Genomic DNA, 17,577 nt, shown 5'->3' with positions numbered 1-17,577 from the left:
AACTGTATTCCAACGACTATATGCGACTGCAAAAAGTTGATGACTGTCTTGTTCAGTTGGTTCTCATGATATGGGTCGTGATAACGTTTACTCCGAGCAGCAGAAAGAATGTAGGTCTACGTTATAAGCCAGTTGTTCCCAGGAACCCAGAGGTTCACTGAGCCAGTGTCAGGGGTGTCACTTTATAGCTCAAGACACACTCTCAACTCATATATATTTTTCAACTGCTGCAAGCAATTAGGCGCGATCAGTGGTCGAATTGTGACAGTTGTTGTGGTACGCCGTATGCAGTGGCGTGCCCAAGAGAGGTTGTGGTTCGAAATAGCAACCCGTTGCTCTTATTCGACGGCTACATGACGTACTTGATATAGGTAGGCTTACTTGATGATCTATAGTAGGGATGGCGTGAACGTAAGGTTCACGTTTGGGTTCTGTGTGTGAACCTCGGAAATTTGGAGGTTCACGTTCGCAAACGAGCCTTGGTAGGTTCTGCCCTGGAGACCTTTTTATTTTATTGCATTTTTCATATTATTATAGCATCTTTGGTTGAAATTCTTCCGATTTAAACTCTGAACGACTGGCTGCATGGTGATGGCAGTGCGCAAAGAAATTCAACATGCACCGTGCACCCTGTCCTTTACAAATATTTTTTTTGCTTGGTTAAAAAAGTTTGCTCATAATAGTCAGCTTTCCGTTTGTGAGTATATAGTGACTCTCTTGTGATCTTTGCCCGCAAAAGCGATCCTTTTATCAATGATTGAGATTAACGAAATTGATAAAAAGAATGCATAGCTGTCTAATGTAAAAAGTATAGCAGGTGTACCGGATCCAGCTTGATGTGATATGTTTATTGTATCATAAAAGAAATACGCCCGATTTGGGTGTTGGCTATTGTACAACTTAATTTTGAGGTATAGTATCTGCAATAAGCATAGAAACCGGTATTTCACTCTCATCAATATCAATGTAGCAATAGTCCGACGCCTTGAGAATACGTTCCGGTCTAGCCTAGACCGTTGAGACGTAAATTATCATTCTGCTGCAAGTATATATATGGTCGTCGAAATTGTTGGCAGAGCGACGGAAAATATTGGTTTTATGTAATTATTATAGCATTTGATTGCTACAGTTAATGCAGTTGTCAGCATTGTGGCAGAATGTCACCTGAGTCGTCGCCATTGTGGAAATTAGCATATTACTTAAAGGAAATGTAGGGTAAGAATTAGCAATATTACGTCACGCGACGTCATATGTTCACGCTTGCGTTCACATGGAACCTTTAAAAAGGTTCGTATTGACACGAACCAGGACATTTCTGAGGTTCACACCATCCCTGAAGTATTAAACCACTGTGAGGAGCTGCAAACACTGTGACGAGTTCCGCAGTAAGTGCATGGTTTCTCAAATTAAATCGAAGTTCCTTACAAAATTTAATCGCTATCCGGTCTTTTAGAAGCTAGCAGAGGTGGCCAAAGTAGTCAAGAAAGCTACTCAAGTAGAAGTAGAAGTAGCGACGCAAAAATCTACTCAAGTACTAGTAGAAGGACTTCTTCAATAAGCCACCTAAAACTACTTGAAGTAGGAGTAGAATTAACTGACTTTAAATCTACTCAAGTAAGTAACTAGTTTTGAAAACAGTCTTAATTCGTTCGTATGGACTGTCAAAAGTTGCGAATTGAGCTATGCGGAAGGTGATGAGAGCTTGATTCGTATTGATGTATCTCTGGAGGAATCAATTATCGACAAAATAAGCATTCTTTCGCGTCATGGGATGCGCATTATAGTATTGATATGTAAATGCGATACTAACCCTTTGTTTACTAGAAGACCCCGTTTTAGAGAATATCATAGCATGGCGCCCTACCCCATATTATAAGGCCCCAAGTTTAGGCGAAGAGCAATACGTACAGAAGTTGTATCGGATACGGCTTCATCACTTTGCGCGACTAGTATACGTTAATAACAAATATTGTCGATCGTAAAAGTTATATTTAGTGTAGCCCATATTATAAGGCCCCAAGTTTAGGCGAAGAGCAATACGTACAGAAGTTGTATCGGATACGGCTTCATCACTTTGCGCGATTAGTATACGTTAATAACAAATATTGTCGATCGTAAAAGTTATATTTAGAGTAGCTTTATTTTCGGAAAATAGAGGCATTACTGCACTTGCTTTTATGCTTCAACATGTATGTTCTGCAGACAAAAGAAATGAAAGTAATTAGTAATACTCGAATTTGTATGATAATCGCAATTGAAAGTGAAATAAAAATACCACTTCTAAAAAGCGGAAAATATATTTCATGTCTTTTGTCCATGAAGTTTCAAAGGTGATCTGCTAAAACAGGTGTAACGTTCAAAAAAGCTTGATTTTCCAGATTAGCAAGACACGCAATAGGCTGCTAGATTACGATATGATAGATAATTGTTAGATTGCGAAACGTTAGTTTCAAAGGTTATGGAGGGCCATATTTACTGTGATGAAAGATTCGATATGGGCAAAAATGCGGTGTGAGCGGAACCAAGCAATCCGGGTACCTAAATTATTTGCGTGCGCGAGGCGCAACAAAATTTCTGGGCTTTACTTGACTTTTATAAATATTAAATGTAGGTACTCCGTGAAAACAGTCCCGAAATTCCTCAGGCCATCTTTCGTATTGGGGGAATACACTACTTCTACTTGACAAACTGAAAATAGCGAAAAGTAAGAAAGTAGATCACAAAATATTACGAAGTAGAAGTAGAGAAAATCAGATCTACTTGAGTAAGTACCAGAAGTAGAGGAAAACTACTTGAGTACTACCAAAAAGTAGAAGTACTTCGTTACTGACCACCTCTGGAATTCAGAGTTATTGTATATCATCGTAACTCTGTTTACTATTCTACTCCAATTTATTTGAAATTGGTTTCTATTAGCTGTTGTCCATTGCCCGTTGCCAGTTTTGGTTAATAGGAAATATTGAAAATTAATGAATCTGGAATCAGTTCCGATTCAATTCTTCGCAGCCCTTTAGCGCTGAGTGGATACCATGCGTCTTTTCCTTCAATATCCCTCGAAAAACTACATGTACGAAAAGACGAGACCATGAAATTCCCAGGAACTGTATTATTGTATATTCTTATGTATAGGTTAGCCGGTCAGCCGGTTAGCCGGTTAGCCTATGGCAAAGAGAGCATACACGACGGTTGATAGTTATCGTCTATACAGTGATCAGATCATCTTATACGTGATATATACGATACATCCAATTGCCAATTCTGGAGATCCGTCAACACTCTCTCATCTCAATTCTCATGCTGATGTGGTTGGTATACGTCACCGGGTGAATGCGGACATATCTGGCGTTGATGGGTGGAGACAGCTCGTTATCAACGATGGTGTTTCGGTCAGAATTTGCGGAGAATATCTTAATCCAGTACACATAATATTATTAATAATAATACTCTGAATAAAGAAAAATAATAAAAAATTGAGGGGATATCGAGAGCTACGCTGTGATATTTAAAATCACATTTAGAGAATAACAAGGAACTAAGATACTTCTGTACTGCTGCATAGGTATGGGCAGAACCGAGTATCTGAATGATTCGATTCTGATTCGAGCGGAGCCGAGTATTCGAGTATCACAAATTTTGAGCATACATTATGTCTATGTACCTTTTGTACGACCACAGAGATTAGAAAACCAGTTCTACATCACATTGACGATTATTAGGCATTTTCCGACAATACCTATATTCATTGCACTTTGTGATAATGCTGTGGGCTGATCGTGACTTCACAAAAGTGTCAGTATCACTGACGCGCGTAACTTTTTGCAACATGTTTCGTGTGCTGTGATACGACCAATCGAAGTTTACAGTCTTTCGCATAGTGGAAAGTAGTATATCAAAACTATAATTCACCTTGGCAAATTAACGCTTATTGGCAAGAAGCGTTTAGTTTCAGCACTCGGATCATTGCTACTAATCCACTTTACAAAGTACAAGACAGGTAGGCTATGAGACTGTCAAGTGCAGCAAGTCGCGGAAAACGAAGTGCAAGAATCTACACTGTAAATCCGCAAGGTCGTATTGAACACTTCATAACACTTTTTTCTGCGTACAGACACACTTTTTGGGCATATAAACGCATTGGGCCATTATCGTCGCAACGCTTCTGCGTATTTCTCCGTTTACTTGTAACACTTCGCCACTGCGGCTTATTTTCAAGAAAATTTATACTTGATAATGTATCATCAATTTCGCATTGATAAACCATCGGTACGCTTGGAGATCACATTAAATCATGTTATATGTAAAATAATATTACTCACTTGACCCAGCACTAAGTTTAAGGGTAATATTTCATTGAAATATACATATTCCTCCGTGACGCAGAGGGGTCACCACCTTCGTTACGGTAGAGCGCGCTCGATTTCAGTTTGGATTTGAATTAGTGGTTCGTCAGGCTTCAGGCAGAGAGTAGGGTACACGATAAAACTTGGCGAAATGGATATATTGAAGCAGTTTCTACTACCTGATGGCGTAAAGGATCGCAACATCCATGTACTGTAAGGTATGGAAATGCGGTAAATGTTATTGAATATATGTAATGTGAGAATAGTCATAAAATGAACTCGTTTTGACATTGCAGTAAGGTCGTTTGTTTTAGATGTTTTAGTAGGCTACTGATATCGCTCATTCATATGAATGTTCTTTAGATGTTTTGTAGTAGTATATGATTCGTCTGATCTTATTGCTGGATGATCGAGCTTCGAATCTGATAATATATCATGCTGCGACCAGGTCCAGTACTACGGTACTGAGGGGAAGCTGCTATAGAAGTAACTTTTTTGACATAAGGATAAACGGATGTTCTCTTTATCCACACTGAAATATCCCTATGTAGGCGATATTGTGGTCCATTGTGGACAAGTACTGCAACTTCAGCAATTGAATGCCGGTATGACAGTCATGCAACGGTTTTCATTGTTTTTCAACTGCAACACATTTTACACTGTCCTGTTTATTCTAAGTGGTAAGGTGTTAACTAAAGCGATTTTTTTGACATGTCAAAATAAGGTCAAAATTTTGTCAAAATTGTACCGTTAGGTCAAAAATTGCCAAAATTCTTTACAAAATCAAAATTTTGTTGGCAACTTGCATTTCGTTTGTATCATAGATGATTGCACTATAGAATGTAAACGTGGAACGGCAGCGACCGATTTTGCAGCTTCATTCCGCTTCACTGAAGCTTTACTCAGACTTATTTTACGGCAGCTACTGTAGGATTTATGACAATCCAAAAGTGGTCTTCCAGAGCTCAGAATTTACTGAATCTGGTCTTGATCGAAAGCTACTGTCGCACGGATTCCGAAAATATCGATCAAAATAGGGTCAGGCTCCGCACTTAGATGACAAATCACCCTCAACATCTAAAATTTGCATTGTTCAGAACAATCGGATGAACGCACAACAATGACCATAACAATGACCCATTGCGCCTCTTCGATTGTTCGGACAATGCCGATAATTCAGACTTGAAGGGCGAATTCTAAGCGGTTCAGTGCCTGATCATATTTTCATTTACATTTTTTGAGTCAGTGTGACAGTAGCTTTCGATCAATACCAGATTCAGGTAATTCTACGCTCTGGAAGACGACTTTTGGATTGCCATAAATCCTACAGTAGCTGCCGTAAAATAAGTCTGAGTAAAGCTTCAGCGAAGCGGAACGAGGCTGCAAAATCGGTCGCTGCCATTCCACGTTTACATTCTATAATTGCACTGTCGGTGAACTTATCATTTTACAATTTACATCTTGTAGCCCACTTTATAGTCCCACCGTTGTAGACGGACCATCGTCTGGTCATTGTGAATTATAAATTGTCAAATGAAACAAATACTCAACATAGCCTATTGCACTATCCTAACTGAAGCAAGACTGCGTGGGCATTGGTTTTTCTATTAGAAACCGTATGATGAAAAATTGCGATGTAGACAACTTTGTCATAATGAGAGAAAGAGTGCAGTGGACGCACAACTTCAGTGTTGCCGGCCAACAACTGCAGCTGGTGAACGTTCTTTCTTAATTCTTGCCACGCTACTTAGTTAGGACAGACACTTTCTACCCGAAAATATTGGGAAAGTATCTTTCGTTGTAATACAACAAATTTTTAATTATTTCTACCATAATACGAGATGTAACTAATACTAGAATTATTCATGGGTCGAGATTTCGATAAAATAAGTTCTTTTTCATGTAAAAATTTGTCAATTCTTTTTCATGTAAAAATTTGTCAATTTTCATGCTAAAAGATTTTTTTCAGGTCAAATTACTTCGGAAGAACAGACAGCCCCAGTCAGAAGTAAAGATAAGTTCCGGTAATACAATTCTAACACTATGTGAGAAACACCTAATTTAAGTACATGGGGTCAAAATTAAGTTTTTCATCATCGAAATATGTGTGAATTTGAATTTTTTACTCAAAATCTTACCTTTTTAGGTCCAAAAAATCGCCCCAATAATAGCACAGCCAAACAAACAATCTTTTCAACAAACCATAGATCACAAGGGGTAGTATTTGTTTTGCCCAATCCCCCATTTGACTTTTCTGAGTTTATTGTGATACGGTAACTGAACTAAACTCTATTTTGCAGGTAGTATGTATTGAACTTGGCACGTTTTTGATATGCATTTGCTGTATGGAATACTGGTAAGCATCACGGTGTTTTGTAAAGTGAACTGGTATATCCTTAGAGAATGAATTTGATTATGTTGCAATCGGTTATCTTTGTGATAAAGATTTTTATGAATGTTTGCTGATAAAATTTCACAGAAATTGTTAACAATTCAGGAAGTATACTAACTGTGCCGGAGTAAAATTGGTAGTAACGTCATGTGCAACTTTCTATTCCATTAAAGACACCCTTCTGTCACGTACAACTTGTTGCAGAAAAAAATAACTGTATCCAGTATGATATCTGCGTGATTACTGAGCAGTTCATTTGTATTGCGAATTTTCGCAACAAATATTTTCTTTTCGATAGTCTTGGATTGATCCTCAAATTCGTCCAACTGATGTCTACTCTTTAAAAAGAGACCCCTGGGTCTACCGTACCTGCGCTATCAGACAATGTTGAAAGTGACGTGAGGAGTCGTTCGTAACGGGTTTTGTGCCAGCACAGTCATCTTTGCGATGCAGACCTTCTCAAGAACCCATGGATACATGTGATTATGTGAGCCTATTTATTCAATTTATATATCACCATTGATTATGTAATTTGCTGGTTTTTGCAGTCCTACTTTTCTCACGAACTATCTCGCAGAGTAGCTTACGGACTATTCGATATGAGCTGAAAAAGGCTTCATCTGTGTACACTGTACAGTGTACAGTGAACTGTATACGCTGAACACTGAACAGGGATCTAGTTGTAGTAATGAGCTCGTGTAACTCGTACTTTAACTATTGCTTACTGAACTATAATGGACTAGGTCAGTGGTTCTCAACCTGGGGGGTTGAGCACCTCTCCTGCGCTTCTGTAACCTATTACCTGTGTGAAATATTTATATTTACTTGTGCATAAAATTTACAATTTTCCTTTGGTATTTATTGTATTTTCTAGGAGCAGCAATTGGATTTGACCAGTACAGAAAAAGAGCCACCATGGCATGCCACGAATCAGAGACTCATCAAGCCTGGGTTGCGACCGATGGAAAGAATATGAAAAATGCCCTAAAGTGCAGGTAGTATGTATTGCAAATGGCACTTTTTTGAAAAAGATTTGTTGTTTGAAATACTGGTAAGCATCGCCATGTTTCGTAAGTAAACTGGTATATCCTTAGATAATGAATTTGATTCAGCTGCATTCGGTTATTTTTATGAATGTTTGCTGGTAAAATTTCACTAAAAGGATTAACAATCCAGGAAAGTATGGTACTCGGGCTGGAGTAAAATTGGTGTTAAGGTCACATGCAACTTTCCATTACAATAATTAATTGTTCTATGAAAGACACCCTTTTGTCACATACAATACATCCAGTCTGATATCTGCGTAAGTAAATACTGAATGCTGGTAATGTCTTATTTTGTGATAATATTGTTGATGTACAACGTTCTTTCGAGCTCTCCACTACTTGCTGACGATTATACTATATATTAATATGTTATATACTATTCAATTTTATATTGAAGTATTGTACCTCGAAGAAGCTGTTCGAATATTGAATAGTTCCCTTGTATTGCAAATTTTTAAAACAAGTATTTTCTTTTCAACAGTCTTAGATTGATCCTCAAATTCATCCAACTGATGTCGACTCTTCGAAAAGAACCCTGGTTTCACCGTGCCTCTGCTAACAGACAATGTTGATAGTGACGTGAGCAGTCATCTGAACAGATTTTGTACCGGTGCAGTCATCTTTTGTGATACATACTTTTGCCTCAAGAACCCATGGAAACATGTGATTATGTAAGTCTATTTATTCATTTCATATATCACCATTAATTATGTAATGTGCCGGTTTTTGCAGTCCAAATTTTCTCAAAAAACTATCTATATATGCTATATTAGCTGAAGAGAGGCTTGATCTGTGTACATTGAACAGAGGTGTTGTTGAATGTGAAGAGCTGGTGTAACTTGTATTTAAACTACCGCTTACTGAACTATACTTGGAACATCAAATGGAGATCATTTCCCATGTGGTGCTAATTCCAATTAATTTTGTTAGTTAAATTTAATCAGGAATGAAGGATTTTGAAAGATTGAGAACAGTTACAATTACCGCAATGAAGAAAAAGTATTCCGCACCTTCGATAAGATGTCACAAAGTTTTCGTACTAAAGACAATCAATGTGTCCTTTGTCTGGTATATTTTCTCGTCTCAATTCGAAGCACCTATAAAATCTTGGAATCAAAGTTATATGTAGGGCTGGGCACAATGAATCGAGTACTCGAATCTGAATCGAGTACTAATTTTAATGATTCGAGTCGAGTAGTAAAAGACGATTTTTTCGAGTAGTGAAATTATACGCTTCTCACCACTGGAAGTTAATTTATGAACGAGAATTATAGCTTCGATACTAATTTTTACTGAAACCTTGTGTGGCGGTATCGCAGCATACGAAAAAAATGGTACAAAGCTACGAAGCTTACTGGACGTAGCACATTTCCGAAGTCATGATTATCCCACAAGTGGAATGAAATCGGTGTGGTCGAAAAAATACCCAAGTATCTTTTATAAGATGGATAACTGGCATTATATTCTTTGTGGTGGAATAAAAGGTACATATTTGAACTTTGACGCATCAAATTCTGTTGTGACGTCATAAGGAGTGATACTCGATTACTCGACTCGACTCGAAGCATATTACGTGATTCAGAATCGAATCACTCAGGTACTCGATTTTGCCCAGCCCTAGTTATATGTAAAGCCTACCATATGTCAATTATAATAATGGAAAACTGAACCCATAGGGATAACAATTCTACTACATTTATTGTCGGATCTTGTTTGCAATCAATTACATTTTCAGCGAAACGAGGTTGATGAAGTCAACTGTCATCTCAAAGTCAAATTGAGAGACAAACGAATATAATCCAAGACCCAAGCGCATGTCTTATTGAAACAGGTACCGTAATCTTTCTTTTTTGTGGACCATACAAATTTACATAGACCTGCGACGTTCTGCTATAACTGTCATTTTGAGTTACAGTTCTGCATTCTCACTGTTGCCTGTGCGTCTGAATGTCAATGTAAATGTCAAAATGGCCGAATTGAAAAAAACGCAGACCTGATTCAAGATGTTTTTATTAGTCGTTATGCTAATTTTAGTCCTTCTTCCTGTTCAACTCTACAACAAACGATAGGCATAGATTGTTCTTAAAGTGAATCAGTTACAGCAATTCAGCTATATAATTCATATATACCTCATAACTGTATGTTTTGTTGAAGATGATGATTTTCATATCACTTGAGACATTGTTAAACTGTTTTATATATTATACATATTGTACAAGCTGCTGTACTCATCTTTGGAATATTCTAGAACTTTGATAGTCAACCTCGAGTCTTCCAGTAAGAGTGATGATGACTCATTTTGAACGTGTTCCGGTTTCTGGTGTATCTTGGAGTTGATCACATAATAACTCTTGTATATTGGTTTCAAAACTGACTCCACCATGTGCAGTGTCTTAGGCCGCTGGCTGTATGAACAGGTCACTGTAATACACTCTGCTATGTCTGTGAATTGAACTGTCATTGCCTAGTAAAAGTACAGATTCAGAATTTCATCATGTTCGACTTACAACAGATTGTGGTTTATCATATGTACAAGTAATTGAAGTAATGTTAACAAAAAAAAGATCCAAGACTGTTGTTGCTTGCAAGAAGTTGCACAGTGGTGAAACTTTTCTAGGTGGTGATGGTTTTCCTTCTGGTAGACAGATAAAGAGAGTTGTTTGATCACAACTAAAGTGATCAAAGTTGAGCATACCCTCAGTGACTTGTCTTTTAGTTGGGCGTATTCCAGAAGGAAAACCATCAACACCTTGAAAAGTTTCTCCAATATGCAACTTCTTGCAAGCAACAACAGTCTTGGATCTTTTTTTGTTAACATTACTTCAATAACTTGTACATATGATAAACCACAATCTGCAGTAAGTCGAGCATGATGAAATTCTGAATCTGTACTTTTACTAGACAATGACAGTTCAATTCACAGACATAGCAGAGTGTATTACCGTGACCTGTTCATACAGCCAGCGGCCTGAACCACTGCACATGGTGGAGTCAGTTTTGAAACCAATATACAAGAGTTATTATATGATCAACTCCAAGATACACCAGAAACCGGAACACTTTCAAAATGAGTTATCATCACTCTTCCTGGAAGACTCGAGGTTGACTATCAAAGTTCTAGAATATTCCAAAGATGAGTACAGCAGCTTGTACAATATGTATAATATATAAAAACAGTTTAACAATGTCTCAAGTGACATGAAAATCATCATCTTCAACAGAACATACAGTTATGAGGTATATGTGAATTATATAGCTGAATTGCTGTAACTGATTCACTTTTGAAACAATCCAGGCCTATCGTTTGTTGTAGTGTTGAACAGGAAGATACCCGTTCCACCAAGTTCATGACATAAAGGTTTGTGATGATGTACTATGATGAAAGTTCAATTGTTCTCTCTTCCTCATCATAATTGTGCTACGTTCATATAGAAATTAATTGATAGATCCCGCCGATCATGATTTTGTTGGTAAAGCAGCAATGTAACAAATTGTAACATGCAAATTGGCATTGCAAACTTGGTAAAACTAACCAACATTTTTAATGGCGCTATAAAAATCAATAATTTGCCTATAACTTTTTTTCTGTACATTTTCAAGACAAAGTTCCATGGCAGTGAGATAGAAACATGGTGCTTCCGCAGCTTTTAATCCCAAAACTAGCTTTCTAGCATAAGCGGTTATTGAGATATGGCAAAATCAGCTATTTTCGGCTCGTTCGGTGAAATTGCACGGCCACTAGAGGGTGCAAAAACCTGAAATTATGATAGAAGTGATTCATTTGAGATTTGGGACCAAATATCAAAGGCACTTTTTGAAATTCAAATTTTTCTTTTTTCACTCCACCCTATTTTACATGTATCCGAACGCCTTTACTAAGCTTGTGTAACCTGCGTGTGTGAAATCTTTATATTTATTTCTGCATAAAATTTAGAATTTTCATTGACATATTCAAAACTTTGGAATTTATTCACATTTTCAAGGAGCACAACTTGGAGTCGACCAGTAGAAAAGAAACAAACGCCATGGCACGCCACGAATCAGAGATTGACCGAGCCTGGATTGCAGCTGATGGCAAGAATATAAAACTGCTTCAGTGAAAATGGAGTATTCAGAAACATTCTTGACGTTTTGAGCTGCTACGCATTGGATTGTCATACCCTAAAGGAGTGGTTGTCAAACAGGAGAAAGCATTTGAAGCGACTTGAAGCCGCTGTAAACTAAAATCTTTTTCGCACATGCATGCATGGCAGCTTGTGGTTATTTCTCTGCGTATGGTCAGAATTTATTATTTGAATATTCTCTCATCAACAACCATTACCGTCACTGCCATCCAACTATCCGTTGGGATTTCTAGCGTTCTGGTTGCTTTTTTAAATTTTATTATACGACAACAAGGAGTGTGTGAAATGTTTTGCTATCATATGGGAGCGTGTCCAAAAATTTTTAAGAACCACTGCCCTAATGACTTGTATGGACTCAAAGAAACGATTTCTTTGTTATTTAAACAAAAGTGATTGGCATTAAGCTGATATAAATACTACTAATGCAAGCCCTACGATATTTTTAGCAGGCCCAATTTCATTAAGAGTGAAAAAATACTCATGTTTGTTTATCGTGGTAGTGGTAGTGATACTGATACATTCATTGTTTGTTTGTTTACAATAAAATTAGAAATTTACAAGCCATAATTTGAACAGTTTTGAATAAGTTGTAATGATTTGTGTTGATCATGTTTTCCGCTAACGGGCGTAACCAATGAATTTGATTCCATGCCCCTGTTACGAAAGTTCAGGATACTAAATAATATTTTTTATCACTATCCCTAATTCCCTATGCATTCATTTTCATCATTGAGCTATTTGCATGATATTTGTAGTAAGTTTGCTCTTAATCATTTGTGATGTTAGTAATTCCATCGACTCTTCCGGGAACGGTTTCAACTGCTGATCTGAATTTATGAAACCCTGTCACAGCAGCTATTGGAAATTTCAATGTTTGCACGTATTTAATCACCCAGGTTGGGTATTATAAGCGTCATTTATTCATGAATCAATAAAATCTGATTTTACTTTGAGCCCTGCGTTCCGGTGACTAGTCAACCAGCCACTTTAAGACTGAACACTTTTTAGGTAAACACCTTAAATTTGAACACTTCGCAACACTTCTAGGCGTTCAATTTTTGGATCACGTTTCGTGTTCAATTTTCCGGGTTGAGCAACACTTCAGAATTTACAGTGTAGTCGATTCTGTATTGACATCTATACCCACTTTAACTTTCTCCAGTTCTTGGTAATATTGCATCTCCGTCGTAGCATTTCCATATGATACCTGATAACTCGTGACCCATTGATCATAATTTTCCCTTCCTTGGCTTAAAATGCCAGTGACCTTCTGGGAAACCAGGTAATCAACCTGAATCCACTGGTTACCGTCATCTAAACCGAAATTTTAGTGGTACAAAGTTGCTTCGATTCGACATAGAATCTATCTCACTTGTGTTGGCGCACCAGGCTACTGCGGAGTTGAGAATTCCGTCCTTGATGGGACAGGAAGAATGTGTCGAAGAACTGGAAAGCTGTGCAGGCTTTACCACGCCGGTGGAAATTCCTATGTAGCAAATTCCTGTCCGAAAAAAACGTGAACAGTTGACCGTGCGTTTCCAGATATCCATACATTTAGGCGATTTGGATTGAGCAAATGGGTAGCGAATGAAATTTGTTTATTTGACATCGATGTTTTTAATCCCCATCTTCCGGTTTGAATATTGTCGCCATTTTACATTGGTTCGTAACATTTCCCCCATGCTCGCATCCCTTTGAAATCACAAACCACTTCTAGCGCGACCTTGGAGCAACAGAAATTTGTCACTTATGTGAATAAACATTGATTTATATGTAAAGCAGACCGATACCGATATTTCTTTCAAAGTCTGATATTGACTACATATTATCGGCGAACCGATAAGAATTGGTCGGGGCTCTAGTCATAATGCTGTGTTTGCTATTTGGACATGGTTCAAACCATGTATTCGAACACAGCTTAGTAGCGTGGAACACTTAGGCTATCCCAAGGAACGGACCTTGGCCGGTCCCGGAAAAGAGACAGAGTAATTTTGGTAGCACCCCTGGAGAAAGAGTGGCTGGAGATACGCCTTTGAAACGCATAAATTTGACATACCAAGATTTATTTGTATTTCAAAGGCACTTGCTCCGAATGAATATACGCGAATTGGGTTCTTGTAATAATATTATTATATTCTTTATTCACAGTAGAACTGGTGAATACACACATAATCCGGGAAGCAACCTGCCCCCAAAGGAAAATGGCTAGATTGGAGTAAATTTTTTAAAATTTCAGTAGGCTAATACAGTCAAATTGTTATTCCTATACAATACATGGAGAAGTCAGATTACAGCATTGCAGTAGATGAAGAATTGGCAAGGGTTACCGAGCAGAGGTAGAGATGATTAAAAATGAAGAATCGAAATTACAGAAAACATGCTGTGATTCACAAGTGCATTTTTAGTCCAGTGGTGCATTCAAGGCCTTCCGAAGAATATGCACAGTGCCCAATAACGTGATCTTTTGGATCATGTCGAATCGAACGTTACCCGGAATCTGTTGGATATGTCTCATGAGTTTTTTTGCTGACGACCCCTGTAGCGCCAATGACCATCGGTACAATGTTTATTTTGCATCACCACATTTTCTCGCATTCCATTTTGAGGTCTGCGTATTATTATTATCATTATTGACGAGTTTTGAGTGGCGCATGTCGCCGTTTCCAGCCTTTTGCGCCACGTACAAAATATGTTATTAAGGATCGAATTTTCGCGCTGTGGGACAAGCGGTAGATTGAGCGTGGTGCATGCGTCGGCAAGAAATGAGGAGTTCTTGTATAGATATAGATCATACCTGGAGATCGTCGTGCTTTGTTCATGAAATCTGTAAAGCAAGGTTTTACAAAGCAATATGCAGTGCAGTTTATTGTAAACCGTTGACCACTTGTGGGCATATGATCATTTTAAGGTGGGACCAGTGGTGGCTCGTTACGAGATCGAGTATAGAAAGGAAATGACGAAAAAGTCGGCTAAATGACGCGTGAAACTTAAAATGGCTTCACAATGTCGTATTTTGATTCCGTCGCTTTGCCAACAATTTGGACGAGGACTTGCAAGAGAATACAAGCTTACGCCTAAACAGTCTAGGCCAGACCGGACAATGCATTCGACGTTTGAGTATTGCTACGTAGATATTAAACAGAGTGTAAAACGGGTTTCTGCACTTGCCACCGTTATTACCCCAATAACAAGTTATACAGCAGAAGCCAACATCCCAATTGCACGGACTTGGTTTTTATGATACAATAAACATATGAAATCTAGATTGAACCCGTACTCCTGCTAGATTTTTCACATCAGACAACGATATCAATTTAATTGGTTGGTTGAACAAGTATAATTCGCTGACTACCTACATGTAGGTTATTTCGCTCTTGATGTTGTATGATTGTGGGTCAAGCTCACAGCAGAGAGTTGCTAAATATTCACAAACGGAAAGCTGGATATTTCGAGCAAACTATCCCGCTGATGTCCATCATGGCGATAAATAGCTTCCAGTACGGTGTGTCAGCATTATCGTTTCTGGTCATGTTAGAGGACCGTAAAAGTCTATATACCCAGATCGTGACTGATAACTGATATCTATAATTATATGTGAGGACACCGATGATTAGAACAAGACTAGCACGTGACGCGCAGAGCTTCATAACGAAGCTTTCACATGGTTATCTACAATTCAATAAATCGCAATATCTGTGCCTTCCATGCGGTTCTACCAATTACAAACTATATTATTGAAAAAGTAACAGGGATAACCATACCTTGCAATTCAGCAAGCTGAGCAGTGATCGAATCGCAATCACAACTGCAGACACCTGGCTCACCACGCGGTCCGGGACTTCCGACCTGTCCTGGCGGGCCCCTTTCGCCCGGTGGACCCACGGCACCCTGAATTCCCGTTTCTTGGTAGCCCTCGTCTGTAATGATGTTTCTGACCACGTTAAGGGTGTCTTCACAAGTTCGATAGGAGAAACATCGGGGAACAACACACATCAGAAGAACGCATAAAGGCACCAGTACCCTCGCTGAGATCATTTCGAAGATCAATTTCTCGCGCAGCTAACAGTACACTGTAGACAAGCTCTTCACCGCGGCAATAGCCAAACAAAAACCCAGATCTCTCGAAGTAAGCCATCATTTATACCCATACCTTTGACTTCAATTGCCTTTTTCGCTTTATCCGCTGCGCTCTTTCGGTGCCGAATATGGATGGATATAGCCCTCAGATGAGACATCACTCCTAGGAAAATAATATCTTGATGACATTTCATTTTTGATGGTCTATTGCTAGTCGATCGATCATGTGTTTTGGCATTCTACGCTCCTCACTGTTCACCAGGCAAATCCTATGTATTAACTAGCTGTACATACATAATACACGACAGGGTTTGAAATTGTTAAATTGTGAAATTAATCCAAAACAACTAACGGATTACAAGAACAGGTATTGACGGTAATCGTATAAAAATATAAACGGCCGAGAGCGATACTTGATTAAAGGCAAGTATCGGTTATTTTTTACGGTGCCTAAGACACAGTCCACCTATACTACGTCTTTCCCTGCTTCAAAGTTTATTTAACAAAAATCCCATGTCATGGATCAGTAATACAATATTCAATAAGTGTCGGAAGTTCACCAATCGGCACCTTGCGACCGAAGGTATGCTAGGATGCAAAACGCCCAGAAAGATAGTCGAGCTAAAGGTATTATTACTATTATATTCTTTATTCACAGTAAAACTGGTAAATACACACATAATCCGGGAAGCAACCTGCCGCCAAAGGAAAATGGCGAGATTGGAGTAGATTTTTAAAATATCAGCAATACAGTCAAATTGTTATTCCTATGTAATACATGAAGAGGTCAGATTACAGAATTGCGGTGGATGAAGAATTGGCAAGCGTTGCTGAGCAGAGATAGAGATGATTGAAAATGATGAATCGAAATTACAGAAATTATGATGTGTTTCACGTGCACAAGTGTAATTTTAGTCCAGTGGAGCATTCAAGGCCCTCCGAAGAAATGCACAGTGCCCAATAACGTGATCTTTTGGATCATGCCATTTGAGGTCTGCGTATTTCGATTGTGTTTCTGGTTCCTTTTGTAGTATGTTTTGATCAGCTGGGACGGCCAGATCAATGAATAATAGTTTATTATTATTATTACCAGTGTTGGGATCAAGTCACTACCTTCGAGTCACGAGTCATTTCGAGTCATTGCACATTTTGACTCGAGTCAAGTCAAGTCAATTGATTTTTGGAGGTGACTCGAGTCAAGTCGAGTCAAGTCACATTTCAAGTCAAGTTGCCTTTTCGAAGTATGAGGCATGCTTAAGTAATTGCATTTTGCTAGCTGTCTCAAACACAGATTGAGTGGTCATTGATTCTGAACCGATGAACGAATATAGAGTTAAAATATACACGCAAGTAGGCGCTGTATTGCTTTCGTAGAAATGCTAAACTACGTAAGTAATTGCATAGCCTTAGTTTATAGTTACCAGCCAAAATATAGAAACGAATTGATAAGATGCAATACATTACCCATTTACAAATTGATATGATACAATTCTAGCCTGCGCCAAAGGTTGAGGACTATATAAAGTATAAACTATCTTCGAATTCAATTTCAATAAAACAAGAGGTTTGATCAAGGTATAATAACAGAAAACAGAAAT

The 17,577-nt window shown here is 38.2% G+C and overlaps 1 protein-coding gene and 1 long non-coding RNA gene across 2 annotated transcripts; one reads left to right on the top strand and one right to left on the bottom strand.

The window, feature by feature from the left end:
• Positions 1 to 3,086: 3,086 nt before the first annotated feature.
• LOC145455470 (retinoschisin-like) lies at positions 3,087 to 16,057 on the bottom strand. The gene is made up of 5 exons (XM_080333446.1): positions 15,664 to 16,057; positions 14,697 to 14,726; positions 13,275 to 13,403; positions 13,050 to 13,216; positions 3,087 to 3,407 (listed from the first exon to the last, which is right to left on the bottom strand). Exons 1-5 carry the CDS (start codon positions 15,935 to 15,937, stop codon positions 3,270 to 3,272), a joined length of 738 nt encoding a protein of 245 aa, XP_080189572.1. The 5' UTR covers positions 15,938 to 16,057; the 3' UTR covers positions 3,087 to 3,269.
• On the top strand, positions 4,044 to 12,855 carry LOC145455471 (uncharacterized). Its single transcript, XR_013920345.1, has 8 exons — positions 4,044 to 4,558; positions 6,310 to 6,364; positions 6,641 to 6,696; positions 7,031 to 7,219; positions 7,607 to 7,727; positions 8,260 to 8,449; positions 9,514 to 9,609; positions 11,762 to 12,855. It is a non-coding gene; the product is annotated as an uncharacterized LOC145455471 (long non-coding RNA).
• Positions 16,058 to 17,577: the final 1,520 nt, after the last annotated feature.

Source organism: Botryllus schlosseri, chromosome 14 (genome assembly GCF_051294905.1).
Source record: "Botryllus schlosseri isolate E-star chromosome 14, Bs_hap1, whole genome shotgun sequence".
NCBI classification, from domain to species: Eukaryota; Metazoa; Chordata; class Ascidiacea; order Stolidobranchia; family Styelidae; genus Botryllus; species Botryllus schlosseri.
This window is presented reverse-complemented; position numbering and strand designations above follow the sequence as displayed.